This window comes from Aphelocoma coerulescens, chromosome 1, assembly GCF_041296385.1.
Source record: "Aphelocoma coerulescens isolate FSJ_1873_10779 chromosome 1, UR_Acoe_1.0, whole genome shotgun sequence".
NCBI classification, from domain to species: domain Eukaryota; kingdom Metazoa; phylum Chordata; class Aves; order Passeriformes; family Corvidae; genus Aphelocoma; species Aphelocoma coerulescens.
In genome coordinates, this window is record NC_091013.1 from 7,364,981 (window position 1) to 7,391,364 (window position 26,384).

Genomic DNA, 26,384 nt, shown 5'->3' on the forward strand with positions numbered 1-26,384 from the left:
AGAAGTTTGAGCAGTATCATAACCAACCTGTTCACTTTCACATTGCTTTTCAAATTTTTAGTGAAAAACATTGATTCCTCTTGACATAGTCAGTTATTTCCCTTCTAGCATGGCAATGCCTGTATTTGGTGGTTAATACATCAGAAAAGAAATTATCTATTAAATAAAAGCTATCATGGTATTAAGATAATTTTACTGACCTAAAAATTCCCTGTGCTTTGTTTGGGCTGTTTTTCCTACTTTTGTACCTTGACACACTTGGCAATCCCAGATTCTGTGTAGCACCAGGAGAACAAACTAAAGGGAATTTTCTCCTTTAATGTGTTTGAAGCCAGCCTTCAAGCTTACAGCTTTTGCTTTGTTTGGGACTGCAACATTTTTTTCAGTTGATAAAGACATCTTTATCAGAGTGTGCATAAATTGCTGGGGAAGGATTTTTGTAGTGAAGTTAAATTAAACCCCAGGTATTAAAATATTTTGATATAAGTCTGAAGACAGACTTGTGAAGTTTAGAAGGATTGTTACTACAGGGTTCTTCCAAGCAGGTAGATGGCTGTTTAACAGAAGTGTAAGAGAGCTCATGACAACAAGCTGTGACATCATACTAGATGTCATTGATGAAAATGTGTATGGAAGAGATTTTAGGAGTGACTGTATTTTATCAGCTAACAATTCAGTTGAGATTATTTTTAAGAAAGTTTAATTATTAATCATTATTTACTTTATTTAAGTAAAATAAAATACTAAAAAAGGGAACATAGCCATAACTCATTTCTTCCTAAGGCCAGAAGGGAAAATGTGAGGAAATACTTTTTGTTCCACTCCATTTGCCCATAAGCTGCAATAAGTGGATAAGAATCATGTGTTGTCATCTGAGTTACAGGGAATAGATTTCATGAGCTACCAATCTCTGAAGGTCTCTTCTTGCTTCAGTTCTTATGATCAGAAGTGGAAAATTGTGCTAAGGGCTTCACTTGAAGCATTCAAATAGGTACCTTTTAAAGGAACTCTGACAATGTACACAGGAGTTAGAGATCATTGTAATTTATAGGTGAATTCCTTTATGGAACAGCACACAGACCCTAAACAGTCTGTGTTGCATTGTTATGATGCACCTGGAGTAGTGGAACCTCTGGGAAGTCAGTGATTTAAGAGACTAATCTCACATTATGATCTCTGTCTCCTTCCTTGGAGAGCTTTTCTTGCAGAACATAGTGTGAATTGTCACAATATTTTCTTAAACATGACATGAGATTTATCTGATATCAAATATCTTAGATGCTAAATCTTGGGATTTTTAGCTAGTATATGGTATAAAAGTCTGAGGAACAAAAACCATTGAGTTCACAACTGGCATTTCCTTCACTTAATCTACTTAATTTCTCCTGGTTTCAACTAGTGCAAAAAAAGATAATGGTATAGACCTAAATGGGATGAGGTTCTTTATCTGTGGATAGTTAAGTGCCTTTCATGTGTTACCATCAGCAGCAAAATGTCACAGATTATCATAATGCTGATCCAGTCCAGTATTAATTCTCATGTATTATATTTGTTAGATACCCTAGGCTCCCTCAAAATCCAGTAGTAGCCTAATGTAAATTATCATCTTATTGGAAAACATCTTATGTGTTCTTAGTAGAACACATAAATACCAAGTGCTCTTGGTTCCTTGTGAGCTGTTTTTTTAGACCTACTACAAAAACAGCAAAGGAAGGCATTGCCATAAATTTCCCTCTAAATAAGACCATGGGATGGGGGGGAAGGGGGCAGAGTCTTTTAACTTCCTTGGTTTTTGTTTTGTTCTCATCAATGTAAAAATGATCATAGAATGGTTTGGGTTGAAAGAGACCTTTAAAAGTCATCCAGTCCAACCCCCTGCCATGAGCAGGGACACCTTCCACTAGATGAGGTTGCTCAGAGCAACCTGACCTTGAATGTTTCCAGGGATGGAGCATCTGCCACCTCTCTGGGCCACCTGTTTAGTGCTTCACCAAACTGGATCTTCTTGGTTGTTTTATAAACCTCAGGTTAGAAAACGCTTTCTTTTTATTTTAATGTTGGAGGGTTTTTATGCTGCATAGACTTTTCTGCTTTTCATCATCAGTGTCTGAATGGTATTTCGAAGCTTTCATTTGTTTTCCAAGAAGTAAAATTTTGTAAGCTGAGGTCCTACACTAGTATTCTTCTTTCTCTTAAAGGGTAGTGCCTCTTAAGGCATCAGTGTTTTCACTTCTTTTTTTCCTGAAAAATAAAAGAATGTGAGTCCCTTCACAGCTTTGCCTTTAAGAGACTTTGTTTTATTTAAAAGGTACAACTGTGGTTTACTGTCTCACAGAAATTCCACTTCACATCTGGGCTGATTTGAGAGTGCTTACAGGAGGCTAATGTGTGGAGAAATCATTTAGGATTACTTCCTCCATCATACTTCTATGGCAGAAAAGGCCATTGAATTAATTATAATTTGTCTCATTAACATGTGAGCTTTGCTTTGTTTGTTTTCTGGACACTCATATCCAGTTGTCCAGTTGTCTGCTGATGCATCTTTTAAACACATTTTCTTCAGACAATCTTCTGTGCTGAAGCTGAATTGCCCTTCCCCACCCCCCCCTTTTTTTCCTTTTTTTTAAATCTACTCATCTTCTCTGTACACCTGCTTTAAACATCTCTATTGTCTGGAGTAATGTGGAAAGGAATTAAGAATAGTAAAGTACTGGCCTATCTGATCTGTTGTGTGTGATTCTTTGATTCCTTCCACATTATTCTGGACATCCCACTCTTTTAGAAACACCTTAATTTGTGAACATATTTCTTATTACACTATTGTGAGAGGTCAGATGGTGATGTTTATTAGTACCTCACTTTTTTTTTCCTAAAAATTATTTGTTCCAGTTGTTTCCTTATACATCGTTCAGATACTACTGCTGTTGAAAGACTCTCCTTCTGATATCTTGGTCATCAATCCCCTGCCTTAGGGATGACAAAATCTGATTGGGTCTCTGTATATACTCTACTTCTTGTGGAAAGCATAGCCCTATTGTCTGGAATAATATGGAAAGAGTCATAGAAACTAAATTATCAAAGGTAAGTCAAAATTTATCTCTAGTGCTTGTAAATATTGTCAGATTGACAGCACCTGAAGACAGAAGCTCTCTGTTTACCCACAGGAAAAATCAGCAAAATTAGCAACTTTATACATTTACAGGCAGCCAGCATGCCTCAAAACTGGCAAATAAGAAAGTTTACCTCTATAAGGTGTCCTTATCAAAGTAACCTGGATGTACCTGTCCAGGCACTGAGTGCTTCCTAACTCAGCAAACGCTTTGGTGTAGGTATTTCTCTACAGTGAAATGGATGGAGACAGGTGTCACACTGACTACATGCCACTGTTGAGTCTTTGTATAGTGATGATTTTCAGTTAGTGCCACTCTAGAACAGAGAAGAGGAACCTAAAAGCACACAGACAGAAAATTGATTCCTGTCTTCTATAGGATTTCCTCTCATATACAAATACTACTAAAAATGCTGTGTGTGCATGCATGCAATCTGTATTTAAAATGTTATTTTTTCATGCACAGTCATTTGAATACATCCATGAGTGTGCTTATATCCTGAAGGATAAAAGGCCTGGGGAAGGCAGAAGTTACCTGTTACAGAAAAAAGTGCTTTTGCTTAATGTTCTTTCTCACACTGCCTCCAAAAAGATGCAATTTCTCCCAAAACACCAAAGAAAATTCAAAAGCTTCTAAAATACTTTAAAACTGAACTGTTGAGAAGAATTTTAAAATTTTACACTGGACATGTTTTGAAGGCAGATTTTCTACTAAATATTTTTCAGCAGAAGTGATATTTGGTCTAAAGGCCAATGAAATATCCATGATTTTAGACAACTTTGCTGTCTACAGATTGTATTTATGCCATTCCTGATAGTCCTTACAGTTTTTGTAGCTGTAACATAGGAAATCTCCCCATCTGTGTAAGTTCATGTGTGCACTTTGTTCATTTTGCTGAGTTAAGTGCAGTTCAAAGGTGCAGGTTAATAGTCCTTGCTCAGGTCAGTTTTTAGAATAACTTCAAAATCATCATTTGCTCCTTTGATGAACCCAGTGGAGTGGTCACAAGGATGACAGCTGACCCAGAAATTACCTTAGCCTTTGTAAGATTCCAATACATATATACACATATAAATGCATTTTTAATCCCGTTTGACGGACAGTTCAGTCTCAACCAATTAAGTTTCTGCTTCTTCCAGGCTTGTTTTTTCATGGACATAAAATTGTGATTTCTACCACCATAAGTATCTACCTCATCCCTCTCACCTGAAGTATCAGGTTCTTGTAATCAGCACTAACAAGGTTACAAAACCAAATCCGTCTGTGTTTCCCCTACTTACAATCTAGCAGTGGTAAATGTCAGGATTCCATTAACTTAGCCTAGTCTTCTTTATAATTTCTACTGTATTTATGGAGTTGTCATTTTAAATTTAGAAGTGAGTATTAAGACTTAATAGCACTGATTTTTCAGTTTGCTTTTAAGTAACTTCCATTTTTCATCTGGTTTATGGCAGCAGCCTGGTGAGGACTTGAACAGCCATGTAATGTGTTTCCTTTTACTAAACCACTCTATTCCTTCTGTTCCACATCAAGCAGTTCATCAAAATGGATTTTTATGGTATCCTGGGTTTGGACCCAGCCAACAAATATCTTTTGCCTGTCACAGAAGAACCACCTTCTGACTTCAGGGGAGCAGAAAGATGTGTGATAATTAGAGAGGGACTGGCTTCCAACCATAACTTGTCTGTTTGTAAGAGCACTTGAGCACTAAGTGAACACGCAGCCTCACATTCTGAGCTGATGAAGCAGACTAGGAACCTTGAAGTATTAAATAGATTTGGGTAGTGGGAAACAAAGACAAAAATTAAACTGCCTTCTCTCCTCACCTTTCCAGGTTCAACTTCACTCCCTCACTCCTGGCTCACCCCCCAACCCTGAGTGGTGCAGGGGGGATGTGAAATGGCAGTTCCCAAACTCCTCATTTGCTAGGCAGTGTTTTCCCCTTTCTTACACTTTCCCTGCAGCACCACTGTCCTGACTGCTGGGCTGAGCTGTGCCCTGCAGTGATGCCATTGGATCTGTGTCTGGCATGGGGCAGCTCCAGCCCCTCCTCACAGACACCCACCCTTCAGCCCCCAGTGCCAGCACCTTGAAACATAAATTCCTACACTGCATCGTGCTACTGGATTGCTTTTATAGCATATTTTGCTGCTAAATATGCTATTTTACACCAGGAGAAAGTGTACTTGTTTGCAAGGACACAAGATGTTGTGTAGGTTACCCTTCAGTGTACTGAAATGCCCAGCAAACTTAAGTGCATTGACAAAAAAAAAGCCCAGAGCCAAAACCCAAACCTCACAACACATAGTCATTTTGTACTATGTTCTTCTCTGTAATTTCTTACTTAAACCATAGAGAAGTTCCTGACCTGAGAGGGGTGGTACACAGTTGTTGAAAATACACATTAAATCAGCTTAGATATCATTTGATACGTAAGGTTCATGGTTTCATTAGCTGCTTTATCCAGAAAACCATACATCTCCCTGAGTTTAATGCCTCTTTTAAATAGCTTGCTTTTCCCATATATTGTCTTCTACTGATTTCTCCTGTTTGTCTTTGGAGTAATCCCTTTTCTCCAGACTTGCCAGATTTTATAGCAGCAATTATAAAGCCTGGTGGTTAGGCAGAATTTTCAGAGAATATATGATTTTCCATTTATACTGATTAAAAAGATTTAAATGAGCTTTAGTACCACAAAAGATTTTCTTTCAACGTGTAAGAAAGGTTACACCTGCTCCAAAACTGCAAATGGGTTCTTTTGAACCCCAGTCTCAGGAAGTTCCCACTCAGACAAACAAGGCTTGGGTAAGCCAGGCTGCTCTGTGGTCTCTGATGATCTCCTGAGTTAAAGGTTTCCAGTTTGTGGTAGGCACACCACGAACATCACGTGAGCAGTCTAAGGGATAGAAAAATGCTCTCTGAACAGTCAGGTGTTGCTGTATCAGGCATAGCCTGATACAGAGCTGGAAATGTTGATGCTTTTGCTATCACAAATGATGGCATCCAAAAGGGGAAAAAAGGGATGAAACCCTTACAGTTAAAAATCTTTAGGTCCATAAAAAAAGGCAAAAAATTGATCTCCCAGCAACTTATGCATACTGGATGTATATATAATTTCCATTTTCCTTCTCTTCCGGCCACCAGCCATCTAAAAAAGAGAGAGTCATCTAAGGAGATAATTCTTCACCTCATATATGCAATCTTGAAGATTTGGCTTTGAAGTTTATCAGTTAGGCTGAAATTACATCATATAACTATAAACTGTATACAGCCAACAAGAAGAATGATCATCTGTCCCCATGTGCATCTCTTTCTCTGTCCAGACTAAATATCCTTCCTCTTCCCCCTGTGATATGAGGGATGAGCTGAACTTGCAATATCTTGCTGGTTTATTCTTTTTTAGCTCAAGAAGGAACTGCTCCTTTGCTGTCAGGTCAGCCTGGACTACAGGGACTTCTTAAGATGCCAGCCTAGTTTAGTGATGAGGTAACATCCCTTTGTCACAGAGATCCTCAGCATTTGTTTGGCAGAGGAATTCCCTCATAAACTGGGAATGAAAAGGTTTATTAATACAAATATGTGAAGAAGTTTGACAATGGTAGTGTTTTTTCTTAAAGAGTATGGTTAAAAAACTGCAATCTTTCTGACAATTTTTTAATCCTTTAGATGCAAAAAGGACTAATTAACAGAACATGGTCAGATCATATTCCTGCATTAGGTGGAATAAACAAAGGATCTTTACTGACTAAGCTACTTCCAGTCTCCCAGGTGTTTGTTCCCAGTGCTGTGACTTAGCTGACTGCCATGCAGAGGGTGAGCAGGACGGGTTAATCAAGCAAGAGTCTCTTTACAAAGTCAAGACTGAGTTAATTGCGTGCCCTGCAAAAACACTTCATATTCTCTGAGCTTCATTTTTGGCTGTCCTAACCAGCTGAGAGGAGCTGCAAGCCTGGAATGGACCCTCTGAAATCCACTGTAGTGAGCAACAATAATTTATGGAGGGGGAGTACAAGTGGTGACAGTTTGCTACACTCACAGGTTTTTCTCCTCTTGATACTTGATGGAACCAGTGTAGTCCAAAGGCTACAGTGTTTGTAAGTGTCAGTGATGACCTGAGCGTTCCAAGCTTAATTTTTGCAATGGAAACGAAACTCTTTGCAATGAAAAACATTTATAAGGGGAGGTAAAATGTTCATTGCTTTTATTTGGCTTAATGTGTTACATAGAAATTGAATGAAGGATATTATCAGTCTTACCTGCTCAAAAGATCAGTTGGCACTAAATAGATTTTGTTTTCATAGAAAAACATTAATTGCATTCAATGAAAGCAGTGTATGAAACAAATTAGCCTTACCTTTTTATCTGCAGCAAGGTATTGCACTCTTCAAATAAATGAATAACACATTAGCTAGCATTTTGCATTTTTGTTAGCAGTTTCAGTAGACCAGACAAGGTTTGGGCAGAGCATCAGCCCAAACTCTGCTCTTGCCAATTACATACAGATTTTTCAAGTTATCAGTGTGGACTAGAACTCTACAGTATCTTTGTACTTGCTCTCTGAATAATTCCTGTTTCAAAGATTGTCCAAATTGATGGGTTTGCTTTTATATGGCAAGTTTCACTGAAGAATCTTAGTGCTGCTATAAGTCTTGTTTCACAGTCTGCCAGCTAGGGTAGACTATTCCTCTATTTTTAAAAGTAAAAATGAAGCAAAAGGGAAAATGCTGATTTATCTCATTGGATATATATAAAAATATAAACTTAAGGAAAAAAGAATTGTGTTAAAAGCATTAAACCGTGAACAAAATTTATTAAAACAGTTCTAGTTTAATGCAGTGATATTCTTCATTTCTACGTTTGACACACATCACTTTGACTCGATTTTCTTTTTATTTCCATTTAGGACGTGTAGGAACACCTCATTTTATGGCTCCAGAAGTGGTAAAAAGAGAACCATATGGGAAGCCTGTAGACGTTTGGGGTTGTGGTGTGATCCTTTTTATCCTGCTAAGCGGCTGTTTGCCTTTTTATGGAACCAAGGAAAGATTATTTGAAGGCATTATTAAAGGCAAATACAAGGTAAATGACAGCATACCTTTTCCAGTGAGATGAGCTCTGTTGGTAAAATTTCTGGAAGTTGATTTTTGTATTTAGCCTGATTTAAAGCTTATGGAAGTCTGCCACACAGGAAGGGAGATGATTTTCCCTCCCCGGTCTGTCTTGTACCTAATGTGTTTTGTATCAATGCTAGGAATTACAACATGGAAATACTTGCTCAAATGAAATAATAAGTCTGTGTTAAAACCAGCCCTTAGTTGTATGTTGAGCCCAGCAGGAAGACATGAGGTTTAGCTGTGAAGTAGAAAATAGTGTAACCTCAGATTTATACCCATTTAAATTTTTTGATCAATTGAGAGAACTGTCATAAACATTCATCACCATATTGCCTTGATTTAAAACAAAATGCATGTTATTGAACAAATGCAGGTGGGCATTTTTCTTCTTAGTACAGTGTGTAGTAAAATGCAGCTGATGGTTCAAAAGGAGCCACTTGCAACCGAGAGCAGGTCGGTGTGCACCCAAGAGAAGCTGTCTCACAGCATCAAACTCCCAGATCATATGGAGACAAATTTAAAGCTTCAACTTCACTGTTGCTGTGGGTTTGTCTAAGATCAGCCTTGCTCTACTTTGTAACCAAGATCATACATGAGCTGTGCATTAGCAAATTACAGCTGGAAACTCCCGTGTCTGTCTGATAGTCTGTTTTGTTCTATCACCTTAACAGCCTGCTAAAATGTGACAGGACTGTTACTGGACTTGGTCAGGAGCACATATTTCGTTCTTTAAATTTTATATTCCTAGAAACAGCAGCATTTCTTCATGGCACTGGTTTTGGGATTGCACAGACTGACAGATGTACCACTTTATGGAAGATTTTGTTATGGAATCTCTTAAGCAGCTAACGCCTTCTGGAAGGATACAAGTTAACTTCTCTATTTTGAAAAAACAGTTATGACTAGCACATTGTGTCCTCTTAGTTCCTTTTCTGTTCCTGTTTCCACAATAATATGTCTATTCAGTGAAAATCCTGTCAAATTTGCAATTACCTTCATTTCATTAGAGCTGAAAAAGAAATTATGAATCACAGCTATAAATGCACATTTCATAGCCAGATAACATTGCTGAGTGCCCCGATTCAAAGTGATCATTTGTTGTAAAGACTGATTTTAAGTAAAATGGACATCTTTAAATGACCAGATTATAGCTTTGAAAAGAGTCTGGTTATAATTTTGAATTTGCATTTAGTACTTCGTAAAGTTAGCTGTCTGTCATCTAAATAAAACTTATCTTCTTCATAAATTAAAATACTAGACATACCTTAAGGATGTAATCCTCTATCACATAAAGAATTTTCTTACTTTGGTATGGTTTTATCAGGTGTCCCCATTTGGACTGGTTGGGCACAAACCCGCATATGCACAAAATGAAAATATATTCTAAATCATTCTTCACATTGCATCTCCTAAAGATAAAGTTCTGTTCTGAAAGTGTTGTAATTGCCTGTATTGTCTTGTTCTTGTGTGCTTTCCTAGTGGAGAAACTTTACCTGTTGTGAAGTTGAAAGGAATTTATTGGAAAGAGCCATTGTCCATAGCATCTTCAGGACAGGATCAGAGTAGTTCACAACAGGCATTATCTTCCTCCCTTCTTATCCAGAATCAATGGCATGAAATTGTGTGTTGAACAAGTGAATTCTCATGCCATATATTGATTTCAGGAGTAGATTTAATTTCTGCATTTATCATATGCATAATTAACAGTCAAACAGAGCTTAATTGTTTTGTGCTTTTTCTAGTGAATAGTCACTTTTATCTGAGCAGAATGTAGAATAGGTAGAAATTACACTGTAATTATAATACCAAGGATATGTCAGGCTTTATGTTTTCAATTTTTATGCCATTTCAATAGCAACTAGTGTACAATTTATTACAAGTTATTAAAAAAGTAGACATTTTCTTTTACATTTATTACTATGAAATGTTTGCAAGCACCAACCGCTGCTAAATCTCTGCAATTACTTTACATAAAAAGTAGGTTCTTTTCTACGTTCTTATTACTAATTTAATTGTTTTTTCTTGCTTGTAATCAGATGAATCCTAGGCAATGGAGCCATATTTCTGAAAGTGCCAAAGATCTGGTACGCCGCATGCTTATGCTGGATCCAGCAGAAAGGATAACAGTGTATGAAGCACTGAATCACCCCTGGTTAAAGGTAGTAAAAGCAGCTGTTTATATGCCTGTTTCCTCTTCAAGGGAGAAAAACATTTATTTCTTTTTTTTTCCTGAGCTTTTCAAAGTAGACATGAACAGTACAAAGTGTGTGATAATGTGCTTTAAATGCTTTGTAGGATTAGAGTCTGAGATTTTGATAATTGCCAAGCTAAAACTCTTGTTTGAGAGCAAACACCAGCAGCACCAGAATGCAGGGAGTAGGGCTGCATAGCATAAAGCTTAAAGAAGATGTTAATGTGTCTTCTGTGGCTGTCAAACTCCAGAGGAGTAATTTCTGATCTCCTTTTCTCTCAGTCATATCTGAACCTCTTTCCTGTTACTTGTGTAGTCCTGCAGTCTATTGCAGTAGGTTATGCTACTGAACTGTGCTGCTTCCTTTCATTAGAGTCCTGAAAATATCCCACCAGAGGGAAGGAAGTAGTGGAGTGTTGCTCCAAGGCCCCTGTGACTGCATAAAATTATATGACATCTGGCAATCTAACTATTTTTCAGTGATGGCAGAACTTACAACACAGTTTAAGCCAGTGGAAGAGTAGTTGCTGAACACTGAAGATTTACAACAGGAGCAGGAGAAATACACCTGTAGCTTCTCAGCAGTCTATCAGTAGTCTGTGCTAAACATTGGGGTTGGAGAATGATGGGTTGTGCTGCAGATATAAAAGGTGGCAAGTACTGGTTCAGAGCATTGTATTTCCTTTGGCAGAAGGTGAGGAATTAACTATTTTTCATTGTTATCCTCTACTTCTTTTCTGTAGTGGGTGTCCAGGGTAAGAGAGAGTCATACTATCATTAGCTTAAACAAGGCACTTATTTTGAAAGAGGGCTAATCTGGTGTCTGCTGCTGGACTCTTTATATGCTCTATATGAGACAAAGAGAAACCCACAAAAAAAGAACCTGGGAAGAACGGGATCATACACCCTTCTCCCTCCAAGTAATTCATGTAACCACCAGTGAATGGAGTCACTCTTCCACTTCTCTGCTCTCTTTCTGCCTCTGACTCCTGTATTCCAAGTTGCCAAATGGTCTTCCTTTTAAAAGGAGGTCAGGAGTTTTCACCTCTCAGAAATGACAGTGGTTAGGGCAGCTCAGAATTCTGAGTATTGGGAAACTGCAGGTTCAAGCCTTTCCACTCAAAAAGAGCCAAAGTTCTGTCTGTCTGTTTATCTGGGACATACATAGTGTGTCAAATAGCAAAGAGTATGGAAAGGAACACCATGTTTTGGAATCTCAGATTATCATGCAAACATAGGTGATCTGTCTTTACCCCCTTGTAATTGGACTTCTTTTTAACTTTGTGAGCATCCCCACATTTAGATGCCAAAGCTAGAGCTTGGTTGAGGATCATTTTGGCAGAAAACCTGTCATTTTTGTTGTTTGAGCAACTCAGCTGATTAGGTTTCTTAAAACCCAATTCTGTAATGTGAATGTGCAAGCTCTTCCTGTGCAGCTTTACACTTCTGATGTCCGTGGTCTCTTTCTGATCTTGTTATTTGTTGGAAATCACATGAGCAAATAGGTGGCTTAGTTTATGACAGCTTTGTTTCCAAGCTCAGGCCTGCAGTCTAAACCAGTCAGTCCTCTCATTTTTTTGCCTGCAATAAACTACCTTCTCTGCTGACTCAGAACTTTCTAAACCATTTATAGATAGGAGCAAATACAGCATGAGACAGAGACATCTTTAGTGGCATAGAGAGACTGCCGTGGTTTCACTCTGATTCAGGAGATGCATGTGATAGGCAAATTAATGGTTTTATGTAGCTTCAGGGGAAAAAGTTAGTTGGCTGCCCAAGTTTTGTCCCTTCTGTCACTGCAGTTGTTCATTGGCAAATTTTTCATCTTTGCCTACAATGGAGAATTCTTCCTTTACCATCCCCTGGTACCACCAGCCATTGAGTTGGCACTTCCTGCCCTCTTGGACATGTACCCCACCTCCCAAGCTTACCTGAAGTATCAAGCACCCTGTAAAAGAGTCCTTGAATGTGTTGCTTCACTGGGGTTTGTGAATTCAAAAAGCAGAACTGCTTTCTGCTTGCCAGCTTCAAAGTTCAGTGCTAGACACAGACTGACAGCACAATAGTAAAACAAAAGACTGGGATCTTACTACAAGGTGGGAAGCAACATTACCAATAGAAAATATCTCTGGGCCAAGTTAAAAATTCTGTCAAAGTATTTTAATCCCTCTTAATCACTTTTCAGTTTTCCTTAAGTTGCAATAAATCCTCATTCTCCTTAGGATGCTTATGAGATGTCACATTTCTTGTCTGGTTTCTTAGTGTCAAGAGAATATTAAAATTATTGTATTCATTTAATGTTCTTTTGGTTTGTTTTTTGTGGGGTTTTTCAAGGAGAGAGATCGCTATGCATACAAGATTCATCTTCCAGAAACAGTAGAACAGTTGAGAAAATTCAATGCAAGACGAAAACTAAAGGTAAACTGAATGTAGTGTTAATATAATTACACAGCTCAGATTTTGTGTGATACTTGATTCATTTAAAAAGTGCTAAGAGAAATCTATGCTTTGAAGTCAGCAATAAAATAAAAAGTTGCAGCAGGCCTTCACAGATGTTTATTGAAATGATGTCTTAGAAAGGCTGTTTGTCCTTTCTTTCTTAGTGCATAGTTTTCAAATTTCAGTGCAGATTGTCTGTTATCAACCCAGGTGTATATGAGGTCTTCAATCAATTCAGTAATTCTGTGTAATATGAATTACTGGGGAGAATGGGGCAATCATGTCTGTTATTGTTGTGTTACTTTTATAATAAAAGGAACATTGTAATTTTTAATGTCTTTGTTGAAGAAGAACAAATACGTGTTCTACAGTTTATCCTATTTATGTTTAACTACATACTATTTATTTCTTAGCCATATTGAAAAGAGCATTAACATTTGAGCCTAAAACAGCGTCGTTTTTCTTCAGTTCCTGTCATGGAATGTTTAACAGAAACATTTCTGAATTCACTGAAAGGTTCAGAAAATTATGACAGGTGTGGAGCATTACAGTTCATGGGCTGTTTTACAGTTTGTAATAAAACTGAGAATCAGGTATTCACATTGAGCTGCTGCTTTGCAAAAGTTTAATGTAGCTGATGATTAGGGTGCACAGTTGCCACAGATCATGAACAGCTCTTTCTCTTAGGTGGTTTGCATGCCCAGGTAATACTTCCATTAAAATGCTAGCTAGTACATTTTAGAATCTGACCTGATTCCTGTTCTAGGTGCAGTTTCAGATATTTCCCACATTCTTCCTGGGGATGCCACTATGTTTAGTTTCCTGAGCTTTTATACCTTCATTGTTTTTTTATGCCGTTTTATCCAAAGCAGTGTTCTGCTGTGTTCTGCAGTATGATTCATGAAATTTGTCTCTACTTCCATAACTGTGAGGCATTAAAACCTGAGTGGTTAAAGTGTGATTTGCTTGAACAGGTAAATATATGTCAGAGCAGGTAACCATTTTTCTGGGTTTGTAAATTCCCCTGTAACACTCATTCTGGGACTCTGAGATTATATGTGTATGACTGTATTACTTTTATATTGATGTATTATGGGTGTCAAAGTATTCTAGTGCTGTCAGTGTCAAATTATGACAATTTCTAAAATAAAAACATAGAGTTTTGCTTTAGAGTGAATTTTTATACCTGCTAATCCACTCAGCCTAGATAAAAGATAAAGAGATTAGTTATTTTGTTCACATTGTACTATAATGTGAATTTATGCCTCATAGTTATTATTTCAATATGCATTCACATAAAGAACTGTTCTCATGAATCCCCTTGCAAAGAATATTTTTACTGTTCATTAGTGTGTGACCAGCTCTTCTGTTAGATATGGTCACTGATAACAGGGAGGGAGAGCTGAAGACTTAGAAAATTTGTTTGCTCTTCAATGGGAAGGTCAACACACAAGAGAATTCAGGAGATTGAGTCATCCAAGATGTCTGGAAATGTTTCATTATCCTTCTTTGTGTAATTTAGACTGTGTGGGTATTTTTATTCAGGGGGCAGTACTAGCAGCTGTGTCAAGCCACAAATTCAACTCCTTCTATGGTGACCCCCCTGAAGAGCTGCCAGACTTCTCTGAAGACCCCACCTCCTCAGGTATTTTAACAGAAAGTGTGTTTACTGCAGTCAACATGTCTTAAGTCTGTACTGACCAGAGTACCAAGTATTTACTAATTCTTTGAGATTCCATGAAATTGAACATTATGTTAGCATTTACATGTGAAAGAATAAATAATTTTCTGTCATAATAGCATTCATGACTGGCAAAAACAAAGAGAAAATCTCTGCACAGTTGTAAGCTTCTACAGTAATTCTGTCTGATTTTTTCTTGTATGTACATTTAATTACAAATAATGCTATAATCTCAAATTTCTCTTTCTATTATTTGAGTATAAAAGCTTATTGAAATTTTGTTCTGAATTCTTAGGCAGGAGCTAAGTTCTCGTACCTTACTAATAGTTATTTATAAAAAGAAGCCATTATGTACCAAAATTTCCTGACCTCCTGTTTTAGAGAACAATATGATTAAGGTATGTCCTGTTTAAAGCTCACTTGACAGTATTTCTGACCCCCATATCTTCAGAGGGAGACAATACATGCATCCAGGGACCTCCCAATATATTTCAAAGGGGAGGATAATACTTGTGCTGTGATCTAGGCCTTGGATGGGACAGTGACCTTACTCAAGCAATCTTTTTGTCCACAGCCCATATTCAGAAATTTAAATAACCTATTAGTCCCTAAACTAATACAGCCCTGTCTTAGTTATGTGTCCTAATTTTGACATAACATTCCTCAAAATATTTGCAGTGCAAAAGTCTGGGTTGGTCTGTCTGATCTAAAATTAGGATTTAGGATCAGTTTAAATGAACCTTTAAGAAAAACCTAAGTCCAAAAGGACTGTCTTTATTTTTCTAAACAACTTAGGAGTACTGGCAGAATATTTTAGCTATACACTGACTTTTCTAGAAGACATTTCAGGAACTTAATTGTGTATGTTGATCTGCTGTGTGGTAGTTCTCTTTCCCAATATTTTTATGGGTGAGAGAATTGCATATTGACTTCATATATTAATTATTTCTTTCCTTCTGTTTCATATGAGCAAGTAATTATTATAAATAATTTCAATGTCATTAATATAAGAATTACATGCCCCATAAGAATGGGGGCAACTTTTTTTCATTGAAATTCTCCAATTTCACTTCTTGGAATTCAAGTTCGAGTACTTAAGGATTGCTTTGTCCTTAGACATGAACACTGTTCATGGTTCCCATAGAAATGAATGAGAATCTCAGATCATTTATTGCAAATGGGTAGTCACAGCCTTATGGCTTAAGTTAAGCCAGACAGCTTTTAAATACTTGATGTACTTGCAGTTAAGGATCCACCTATTCTTCTAAAGAAAGAATAAGTCAGTTTTACTTCACCCAGAACTACTTGCAGTGCCTTAATTTTTGTTTCCATCTACTTCCCCCATTTCAGTGGTGAATGGCCACCAACATGACTGGCAGTGGCAACTTTTCTAATCTGAAAACAGCAGTTCCTCTTTCCAGTTTCAGTCTCACATCAACAGGACATGTGTCTTCCTCAGTCATGTAATTGCAGATATCAGTATACAGAAAAGTTCCAAGTTCTATTTTTTCCTGCTCACAGAATACTTGCACCCAGTACACATGTGAATTGTGCAGAATATCTGTGCTGGATCCATTGTTATCTTGTGTTCATCTCTGAAATAACTGAAACCAAAGCTTGGATTTCTCAGGAAGGCAGTTATTCTCTTATTTAACATTGTTGGTTGGACTCATGGGGGATCACAGTGATCAGGAAACCATCCTAAGTGGGTGGTTTTCATTATGTTTCTCTGACCCACTACTTTAGCTGATAAAATATTTAATATTGAACACTGAGCCTTGCAAGAAAAGATACTACAATTCTTTTCAGCTTCTGAAGTTCCTAGATATGGAAATCTGTTTTGTTTCCTCTTCAGAAGTACACTAATATTTTAAACATTCCTATCTTGTAGCATGGGTCTTGTGATGATTCTAAAGCAGTTTGTAGAAATTAAACATAAAACTCTTGAATTGCAGTAGAAACTTGATTATCTTAAGGTTATTTAAGTTTCCTTCCTAATGTCTCATAATGTTATTCCAGATCATAAACTCTTAATGAAGAGCTTTTAATATTCTAGATGTGGTTGCCAATTATTCCTCCCATAAAATTTCATTAAGCTTATCATTGTAACTAAATGATTTGTCAGAAACAGGCAAATACAGAATTCTTACAGAGATAAATATAAAAATATAGATGCTTATTAAGTTATGCAAATTACATTTCCTGTCCTCCAGGTCTTTCCAAACACAGAAACAGAAAATTTCAGTTCTCTCTTTTTTCCCAATTAATCTAGAGATGTTCTTTCTCAAAGTTTGGAAACCTGGGGTTGCTGGAACCTTTGAATATCTTCCTGTACTACCAGAGTATTATCCTGGGATAGGAAAGCACTACAGGCAGCAAGTCAGGTGACTTTCGTAGATGCAGAATCACAAAGGATATTCTTGTTAGAGAGCTCTCCAGTGATGGTCAGCAAATTGCATAGCTGAATTAGATGGGAATGAACAGAGATAAATTTCATATAAAATCAAGCAGGTTTTTTTCTGTACACATCTTCCTTTCCTTTGTGCAGTGTTAATAACTCTTGGTTCCGACCACTGGGTAGTCTGTTTCCTCTTTTGTCAGTAACCATCCTCTGAAGAACTTGAATTAATCCTGCTATCATCCTGTTGGTAACATGGCAGAAACCAGTCTTGCTGAATTCTGAGTGTGATAAAACCTTTTAAAATATTTTTAAACTACAATGCTGTTTTATTGCTGACAGTCTGTGTTCAGTAACTTCTTCAGTAAAGCCACCAAGCAGCTCAGCTGACAAGCTTTCTGCAAATGGTTTTCTCTAGAATGTAAAACATTTGGCTTTCAGGTTGCCTGTCTTCGAGACATTGTAATATGTGTATTCCCCAAGGCAACAAATGTTTTGGGTATTTTTAATATGCTGAAACAAACATAAATCAGAAGTTAGCAATCAGCAACCCTAAAGGCTAAATCTGTCACAGGAGAAAAACTAGCTCAATAGCAAGTATTTGAAGTGGACCATGAAATACATAAGGTGGCAGGAAACAGTGTTTGCTCTCTGCTGCCCTTCCCCATCTGGCTCCCTCTGCTTTCCTGCCCAGTGCCTGGCCCTCCTACCTCCTGATTGCACATTAGCTCTAGACAGGATTTCCTCTCCCTCTGTCATATGCTGGCCACTTGTCCCCCAGCAGAGAGAACAGCCATACAGTTTTCAAGTGTTTTCATAACAGGGTCTCAGGGTGGGGATTGAACATCACAAAGTGTAAAGCTTTTAATTTTTCCTTCTTTGGATTATTGAGGTTTGCCTTGAGAAGCTGAATTGAGGATGACTGTTTTGTATGGAGTGTTAAGTAGATTCAAAAGGGTTAAGTTTTCAGGCCAACAGTTAGAAAAACTGATAAACTGAAGAGGGTTTTTATAACTTCTTACTTCCAAAAGCTTTTTGTAGCCACATTTTCAGAACTGAGTCAGTGATGGACTTAAGCCAGTGGATAGTCCATAGTCTTTGGAAAACTGCATAACTGACTTTTAATTATAGCAAACCTTACCCTTTGGTTGAAGGATGTTACTCTCTGATGTCTGCTGGGATTGCTTGGTCTGTGGCTCACGTTTCTGAGCTATAACTAACAGGTTTCAGAGCAGCTTTTTGCCACAGACAGTTCTGGATTCCTGTAAGGGATCCTCTCGAGCTGTGTTTCTGGGTAACCACAGAGCGAGAGAACAGCCTGGGTGGCCAAATGTGCTCCTATACCTGTGCTAAGCAGGGGCACTGCTGCAGCACTTCCTGCCCTGGTGTGTGAGTGCTGAGCTCTGTGGTCACTCTGGAAGCAGATGAACATAGAAGCAGAGTTTTGCACTGCACACAAAGCAGCCACACTGAGGCTCCTTCAGCACTTCTGCTTCATTTTCTCCAACTGCAAGGCACAGATTCCATGGACAGCATTGCTTTTTGGTATTTTGTTTCAGGATTGATGTGTGCAAATTGAAATTTTCATTCTGTTCTATTTTGTCAGACTATTGTTGTGTCAAATGAGCTGTTTTTAACAGCATGAGATCTTGATTTTCAAATTTGATAATAATAATAATGGGAATTAAGCTAAATCTCTTAGTCTTTCAGGGTAAGGTCAAACAGTATATGTATGGACAAGTTGTAACTGTTTTCAACACACATGGAAGTAGCTGAACTCACAAGTTAGAATGGCTAGTAGTTTCATGGGATTTAGAATTCATGAAATATGGGCGATACAAGCCCATATCTTAAAACCCATCAGTTTCATCGATATGAGTAAGAAAAAGAAACACTTTTGTTATGCAAAAATTACCAGTGATTTTGTAAATATTTGCAAAGGGTGTTGTGTAACTTTTTAAAGTATGAGCACTTAGGGGGAAAAAAAATTACATTCACCTTATAATTTATTCTTATTAATTCCTTCACTAGTATTACAAGCACAACTATCAGTTTTGAGATCATGGGTTTGTGTGTTTCCAGTATTCCATTATTAACTTTATGATTTTTCAGCTATTGATTCTTTGCTCTGGTATGTTTATTAAAAAAAAAAAAAGCATAAAGACACTGTTAATTAAAATTTTAAAAATAATAAAATAATGAAGTGGTTGTATTTCTAAATGGTTCTCATAACGTTTCTCACTGAAACTTTTGATTTCAATATAACACTGCTAAATTTTACTTACTAAGTATATTAATATGATGTTATGCATCGTTTGCAGTATGTTGAATTATTTTATCATTTCACCTGTTACAGTATTTTTATTAGAAATCTCTTTCTGTCCATGAGTTTTTTAAAATAGTTTAACCAATGTTGGAAAAAGTCTGCTGTTAATAGACCTCTAACACTACATCCATGTGCTGCCTTCCCAATGCCAAGTGTTTGTTTTCCTCCCACCCCAGTCTGACAGTGCCATTTGCTTCACTCATAGAAACCATATTAAAAACTGGGGGGGATCTTTGTCACTTTGTTGAGACTATTTTGGGGCTAAATTAGTGCACTAGGTTGCAGCTTTATAAATCGCTTGTTCTGAAATCTTCATACTGTTTGTTGTTTGTCCAAACGCTGCCTTCCTTCTAGGACTTCTAGCAGCAGAAAGTAGGTATCCCTTTGTTTTCCTTTAAGGCATATCAGTCAGCTATGGTGTGTGTCTTTGCATGTTTAAAAATCTGCTTTCTTTTGCTTCTCTTTGCTCTTCTCAGTTTTAATACTGCCTGTTCAAGTAAGATTGTCTGGTATTGACTAAATCTGTCTACAGTATAATGTAACTGACAGTATAATTAAGCAGAAGGATGATTTCCAGGGAATTCTGATGATTCTAATCTAGAGGCAGTATTAAAATCACCTGAGTTTTGGGGTTTTTTCCCCAGTATTTAATATTTGCAACACAACTGAACTAAAATTTAATTTTCATTGAATTAATAAAGTATACAATATTTTAGTTTCGCATTTTCATTCCAAAATTGTTTTCATGGACTAATGGTTTTTTTCTCCTACCACCAACATATACTGTAATGTTAGTAAATATTATATTCTTGCTCTACACTTGCATGAACTTTCTTGATCCTTCTGTGTTGATGTGATATCTGACCTATGCATATACACTGTGGATATGCATACACCTGATTTCAATAACTATCCAATATGTGTCTCTTCAGTGAAGGAATGTTGTTAGCATGTAGGGAGGAGGTTCTGCTGCAAGGTAGCAGCACACTTTGTGAGAGACTGGGAGCACAAGCACTTCTAAAATCTGCAGACTATACTAGACAGAGGAGAAGGTGTGAAATTCTAGGCCCTTTGATACATACCACAAGCATTTCAAAAACAACTAATTCAGCATCTCCAAAAACAAGCTGTAAAAAGTGGGGGCTTCCTGCAGCATTTTAAGACTTACAGGCTAACAGCTCTACTTCTGTCCTAGGTCAGGACGTGTCAGCAGGACATATGTCCATGTCTCCATTTCTGATCAGTCATGGATTTTGTGGTTGTTGTTGTTTGGTTCATTCTTTTGATTTTACAGGTTGTGGGGGAAGTTGTTCCTTGTGCTCCGATTTCCCCATCTCAGAATGCCTGTCCAGTAACACGAGAGTGAAATTTCAATGGATTTTTATGTGAAAGTTTTGTGATAGTTTTATTTTTCAACAGCTGTAGGGGGGAAAAAAATGCTCATACAGAGCCTGTGCCATGATTTTTGGGTTTTTGTTTGTGCATAGAGACTTTTCTTCTGCAAACTGACTGACTATAATAGAGTGTACTGCCATCATGCTGGTCAGAAGGGGGTTTTCAGATATTTTTGCAATGAGGAAGAAAGAGTCTAAGGAAGGGATACTGAAGGGCATTCATTTATTAAAATACTTATTTGTTTAGTTGCAAGTGAGTGTGCTTACATGTAAGGTACAGGTCTGGTCTGAAAAGCAGCACTTCTGCCTATTTCTTTACCACCACGCTAGACTGGCTTCTGTCATACTTGAGTCTGGTTTTACAGAGAGGGGTAGCTGGGAAAAGAATTGGCAAACTCTGTGTGAAGGTGCCAGGTATGGAGACAGAAGAAAGCTGGAGCCATGCCTACACTCAGTGCCCCTGTGTGTGTGGGATAAAAGGAAGTCTCTCTTCAAAATTAAGCATCAGTTTCTCGATGCCCTCTTTGTCCCCTTTCCCCTATCCTTTTCTGTTTTCCATACATAGTACTCTCCTCTACATTCCTTCTGCTGTTTGGGAACACTTTATCTCTTGTTTTCTTTTTTTTTTTTTCCTTTATTTTTCTTTTTTCCTTTGTTTAGTCTTTTTTTCTTTCTCCCTGTTTTTCTCTCCTTCATCTATTTCCCTTAGTTTCTTTTCTTTTACATGCCTCTCTCCTTTCTTGTATTCTGTAGATGTTCTCACCTTCTTTAATGTAAATCCCAATACCCTTCCATTGTGCTGGCTGTCTTGTTTCTGAATTTTTGTCATCTCCATAAACCTCCATCTTTCTAGTTCTCTTACTAGACTCTTCCTGATTGTTTTATATACATACAGTGTATGTATATACATAATATTTATATTTTCACTGCTTTATTTGCTTCCCAGTAGCATTCACAGAACTGTGTGCATGTAGGAGCTTATTTGTAAACTTATAGGGTGTCTAAACTTCACTGTTTGGTTTCAGTCCAAGAAGGAAGAAGTCGTGAAACACTTTATAGCTCAAATTTAAGCAGGGTAGAGTCTTTACCTGCCTTACATTTTAATTACACTGTGTGTATATGTGAAACATACATCTCCCACCTTATTTAACCTATTGTAATCATATATATACATATATATACACATATACACCTGCTTTGGCTGTCCCTGCAGAGTCGGTTGCTCTGGAATACAGTGAACAGCAAAGAGCAACAAATTACTGTGTGAGATCAGAGGCATCTCAGCTCCAGTGATTTTTGCAGATGTTGTTTCAAGTGATGAAGAGCAGCTGGTGCTCAGCTGGCTTTCACCAAATCTGAGAAGTTACATCAGTTAAAGTAGTGGACAGGTCTGCACTTTATAATAATGCCCATGCTTGTTTTTCCATGAGACTGTATCCTGTGATTTCACTTTGTGATTCTAATATTTGATCTCTCTAAAATCTAACAATTTCTGATGATTTTTCATCTTTCCTTGCTGGATGTACTAGCCTCAGACCTCTTCACAAACAAAGTAAAATGTAAATCCTGCTTTCTGAAGTGCCTGTGCTTTAAGAGCCAGGATTGATTTTTAAATTTCATTTCCAGCAGCTGCACACAAGAAGGCAGCCAAGAGATGAGGTTGAGAGAAATCAGCTTCTGTTCACTGTAGATTGGCTGGCATAAGGACTGAACTGTGATATATAGAGACATTGCAAATGACAGCAAAGCCTTGGTTAGTCATTTAAATACCACTGTACAATCTTCAAGGTACAGCTGCTTACCTATTCATACAATATAAAGCATAGTTGGAATGAATAGGATTAAAATGAGTGGCTGGTGTCATGAACTTCATTTTATGTGATTCTACAAATCTAAGGGATTTAGATTTTGCCAATGTCTCTTTAATAAAAACATGCTATTATTATAATGGTTATTATAAGTTCTTCTGCAGAGTTATTTCCTGGCATAGTAATTGCAGGAGACTGGCAAAAAGGTCACAGGTTTATAGTTTTGTGTTTGAACAACATCAGGCTTCCTCAGTTCTGAGTTTTCATTACTCAGAAGAGGGTCTATGACTGACCAAGACTTAAATGAGCATTTGTAATTTCAGTGTTAAAAAATAAATCAAGGAATTCTTTTGCCCTCTGTCAGAATGTGTTTGCAGTCAGGATGTAGTCTGTGTTTTGCAGCAATATCTGAGTCTCTTTACCTAAACACTTACTCAGTTCTGCACTGTTGCAGATCACAATATCACATGAGAAGAAGTTCCTAATTCTATTTACTGCCTGTTACATAACAGAGGGAGCCAGTTATACCTGTCTGGTATGCTGAGAAGCCTCAGAAAAGCAAACTTTTGGGATGTTTTGTAGTGGGGGGACACATTACTGCTGCAGAATATGTAGGCAATTCTTGGAATGGTATTTCAAATTCTCTTTTACTCTGTTCTGGGGAGAAATAAGCAACTCCTCTGTACCTTTAAAGTTCAGTTTCTTTAGTCAAACTACCTTTTCCAGACTGGAATAGCTGGATGCCTCATTGTAGTAACAACACTATTTTACCAAAGCTTTGCCTACTTCCAACCTGATGTACCAGTGTCTGTTAACAACTTCAGGTGGTAGTATGAGAACTGCAGAGTCTAGAGACAGAATTCAGATGTTAGAGAACTATTTCTGAATGGCCCTCTCCAAAAATGAGGTAACAGAACCTGCATAAAATACCTGTGATAACTTGGACTACGCACTGGGTAAAGAGAAAATCCCAAGTTTGTGCCTCATAAAGCAAATATGTCTCTGATAAATAACAGATCTACCTCAGTAGGTAGAAGACTGCTCAATTCATCTCTGTCTTCTCAGGATTACTTTGGTATGACCTTAAGAAGTTATTCCACTAACTATACAAGCATTCTATTTGCTAGTACTGACTGCAGGAGACTGTCATAAGCATTCTGATGTGGTTTTTCTTCTTTTTAGTATATGACAGCCCCTAGTTTTCAACTTTTCAGAGTTGGCAGCTACCAGGAAACTGAATAGCTGCAGCCATCCTTCTTTAGGTATCCTTATAGGAATACAAGAAGGACAAGGTTGTGTGCATGGCCCAGAGTGTCACTGCTCCTTTGGACACTGAGATCATTTACTGTGCATTTACAGCAGGATCCACAGTCTTCTCACAGAACCATGTTTGGTGTGGATTTTGTTACTGTTTCTGCAGAGAAGAGTCTTCTATTTATATCACTGGAATTGCAGCCTTTCCTGTGCAATTGGATCTGTTTTTATAGTAACTTAAGGTGCAGAGTGAGATTCATCTCACCCAGAAGTTGGGGCTGCTTGAAAGTTCTGGGGCAGTGAGCAGCATTTTCTAACAAAGGTTACTTTATGGAGTCTTAAAAAACAAACTAACACAGCCAGTCAAGTTAGTCAGCTTCCTTATTTTTCCTGCCTTACTAATATTTATGCATCATTCTAATTTTGATGTTTCTAGATTCTGTCTGTAACTGCTACAGACCATGAGAAATCTGAGCTTTTAGCTTGTATGCCTGTAATAATTCACTTAAGTCCTTCCTTTATCATTTGTGCTAAAATGGGTGCACTTGCAATGTTGAAAGGAGATTAAATCCTATTTCAAAAGGATATAAGCTGTAATTATAAATACTGAGTGCCTTTATACTTTCCCCAAAGGTTAGAAATTTAGCTTGAATATGAATCTTTTTAGAAATAGGTGTGCTGTAAAGGTTGGTTAATTTTATTTTATGTAGTATCTTTTCTCTGAATTTAAAACTCTACTGAAAGGTACTTTTAGTCTCTTTTAACCAGATGTCTGTAACAAAGAGAGTTTAGGTGTTCACAGAAATTGTTCTGTCACTTTTTTTAAATGCTAACATGCTGTCAAGATATTGCTGCTATGCCATTTTCTCATGCAGGTTCACATTATTTGTAAGTAAGTGAAAGGCATGACAGTAGGTGAAGCATAAGATTGTAGGTAAAAAAAAAAGCATAAGGTAAAACTGTCATCGTGAGGGATTATCAAAAGTCACTGTCAGAAAGTCCCATCAAATTTCTTAAGGACATTCTTGGAAACTTTATTTTACAGCCTTCTATTCCATGTGACCAATGGACAGGAGAAGAAAAGACCTAATGATCAAACCCTAATTTTTTTGGAATTCCCAAATACTCAAAAGGTTGTTGAGATGCAAATATTAAGAAATCATAACTTTCATTTCCATTTCAAAGCCCACAAAATATTCCACAAAATAAAGTTTGCAAAGTAAATAGTACTGTCAAATAAAAAATGTGGTGGTCCAGAGCATTTGGTGTTTCACAGTAACACAGCACTGCAGGCAACTTTGAACATACTTCTTACTGGTTCCAGATTTGGCTCAGGTTTTGGTGGTTATGAGCAACAGTGAGCAGTATTAGAGACTCTTAAGATACCCAGGCCTCTGAAGTGAATCTTCTCTTGAGTTTTCCTAAAATACTCCAAATACACAGAAAGAGCTGTGAACACAGAAAAAGAAGCTTTGCTTGAAAATAAAATAATTCAAACTCTGAGCACGACAAGAGCAGGAATAAAAGAGAATTTTAACAAATTTTCTCCTACCAATTGGATCCTGGAAAGTCAAGCACTTTCCTTCAGGCCTGCAGATCTCTAAGTCCATCAACCTTTAAGTGATGTGCTGAACATGTTAAGGAAACAGTGCCGTGCTTTTCAGGTCCCTGGGTAGCTCTTTTTCCTTGCCTTTGAGGCTTAGCTGTGATCTTTCCATCCTCTTACCAGCAGATCCCCAGTCCTTATGTTTTCTCAGGTTTCCTACTATGTCTCTGGCAGAGGAATGTGGATGGTTCCTTTCAGCTGAGCAGCCTTGTTCATTGTCAAAGAGGAAGCAAATTTTTCTCTTTTTCAGTGCACCCAACCTCATGCACAGCAACTACTAGAAGTCAAACCATTTGTTTTATTTGCTGACAGCCACAGATTTTTAAAAGAACATAAATTAGTACATCAAACAGATACAAGTAGTCAGACACACTTGATGGAAGAGAAAGGAGTTTTACTGCTCCTGAGCCATGAGCTGTGAGTGAGGGCGATACTGTGGTTCTCAAATCTTGTTGTACAGGGAACTGTGAGGAGAATCCTGGGCTGAGGTTTGTACTAAATGTGATGCAAGAGTTTCTAGATTTGTAATTTATTTGTCCTTCTAAGCTGTGAGGTTGCAAGTCTTGTATAGTAGCTTTTGTGTACTTTGTTATGTTTATTCCAGTTTTTCAAGGTTTTCAGAGAAATAAGTTAATTTAACTTGTTTCCTTGTGGGGTTAAGAGGGCATTGGGTATTTTGGTTTTATTACATTCTGAAAATGCAGTACAAAAGAGTTTGAGTTGAGGAGGGCTGGTAAGAATTGTTCATGCAGTGGAGGATAGAATTTCAAGGAATGCAGCAATTTTTTAGATACTATCTGTCTTGCCAAAAAGACACAGGCAAGCTAATAAGTAAACAGAATAAGCATATTGATGAGAAATTAGTGAAACAGAGAATGTGTAGAATTCGGTATCCAGAATTAAGAATTTATGAAAAAGCATTCAGCATTTCACTGCCAGACACACCAGCATTGTTGCAGACTCTCACTGGATGTTGCCCTCTTTCCAGATGCTTTTATCACTGTGGAAAAAGTGAAGACATGCTCCATGCATGTTGAGATAAGCCAAAGTTGGCATTCTAGTA

At 37.5% G+C, this 26,384-nt stretch overlaps 1 protein-coding gene across 8 annotated transcripts in view; it reads left to right on the forward strand.

Moving 5' to 3' along the window:
* The window catches only part of CASK (calcium/calmodulin dependent serine protein kinase), a 188,018-nt gene that overhangs the window by 107,002 nt on the left and 54,632 nt on the right, over positions 1-26,384 (forward strand). For all 8 annotated transcript variants that reach the window (XM_069025606.1, XM_069025686.1, XM_069025205.1 and 5 more), the window contains 4 exons: positions 8,014-8,189; positions 10,261-10,383; positions 12,750-12,833; positions 14,400-14,499. In XM_069025606.1, coding sequence (XP_068881707.1) covers positions 8,014-8,189; positions 10,261-10,383; positions 12,750-12,833; positions 14,400-14,499 — 483 coding nt within the window. The remainder of the gene's footprint in view (positions 1-8,013; positions 8,190-10,260; positions 10,384-12,749; positions 12,834-14,399; positions 14,500-26,384) is intronic.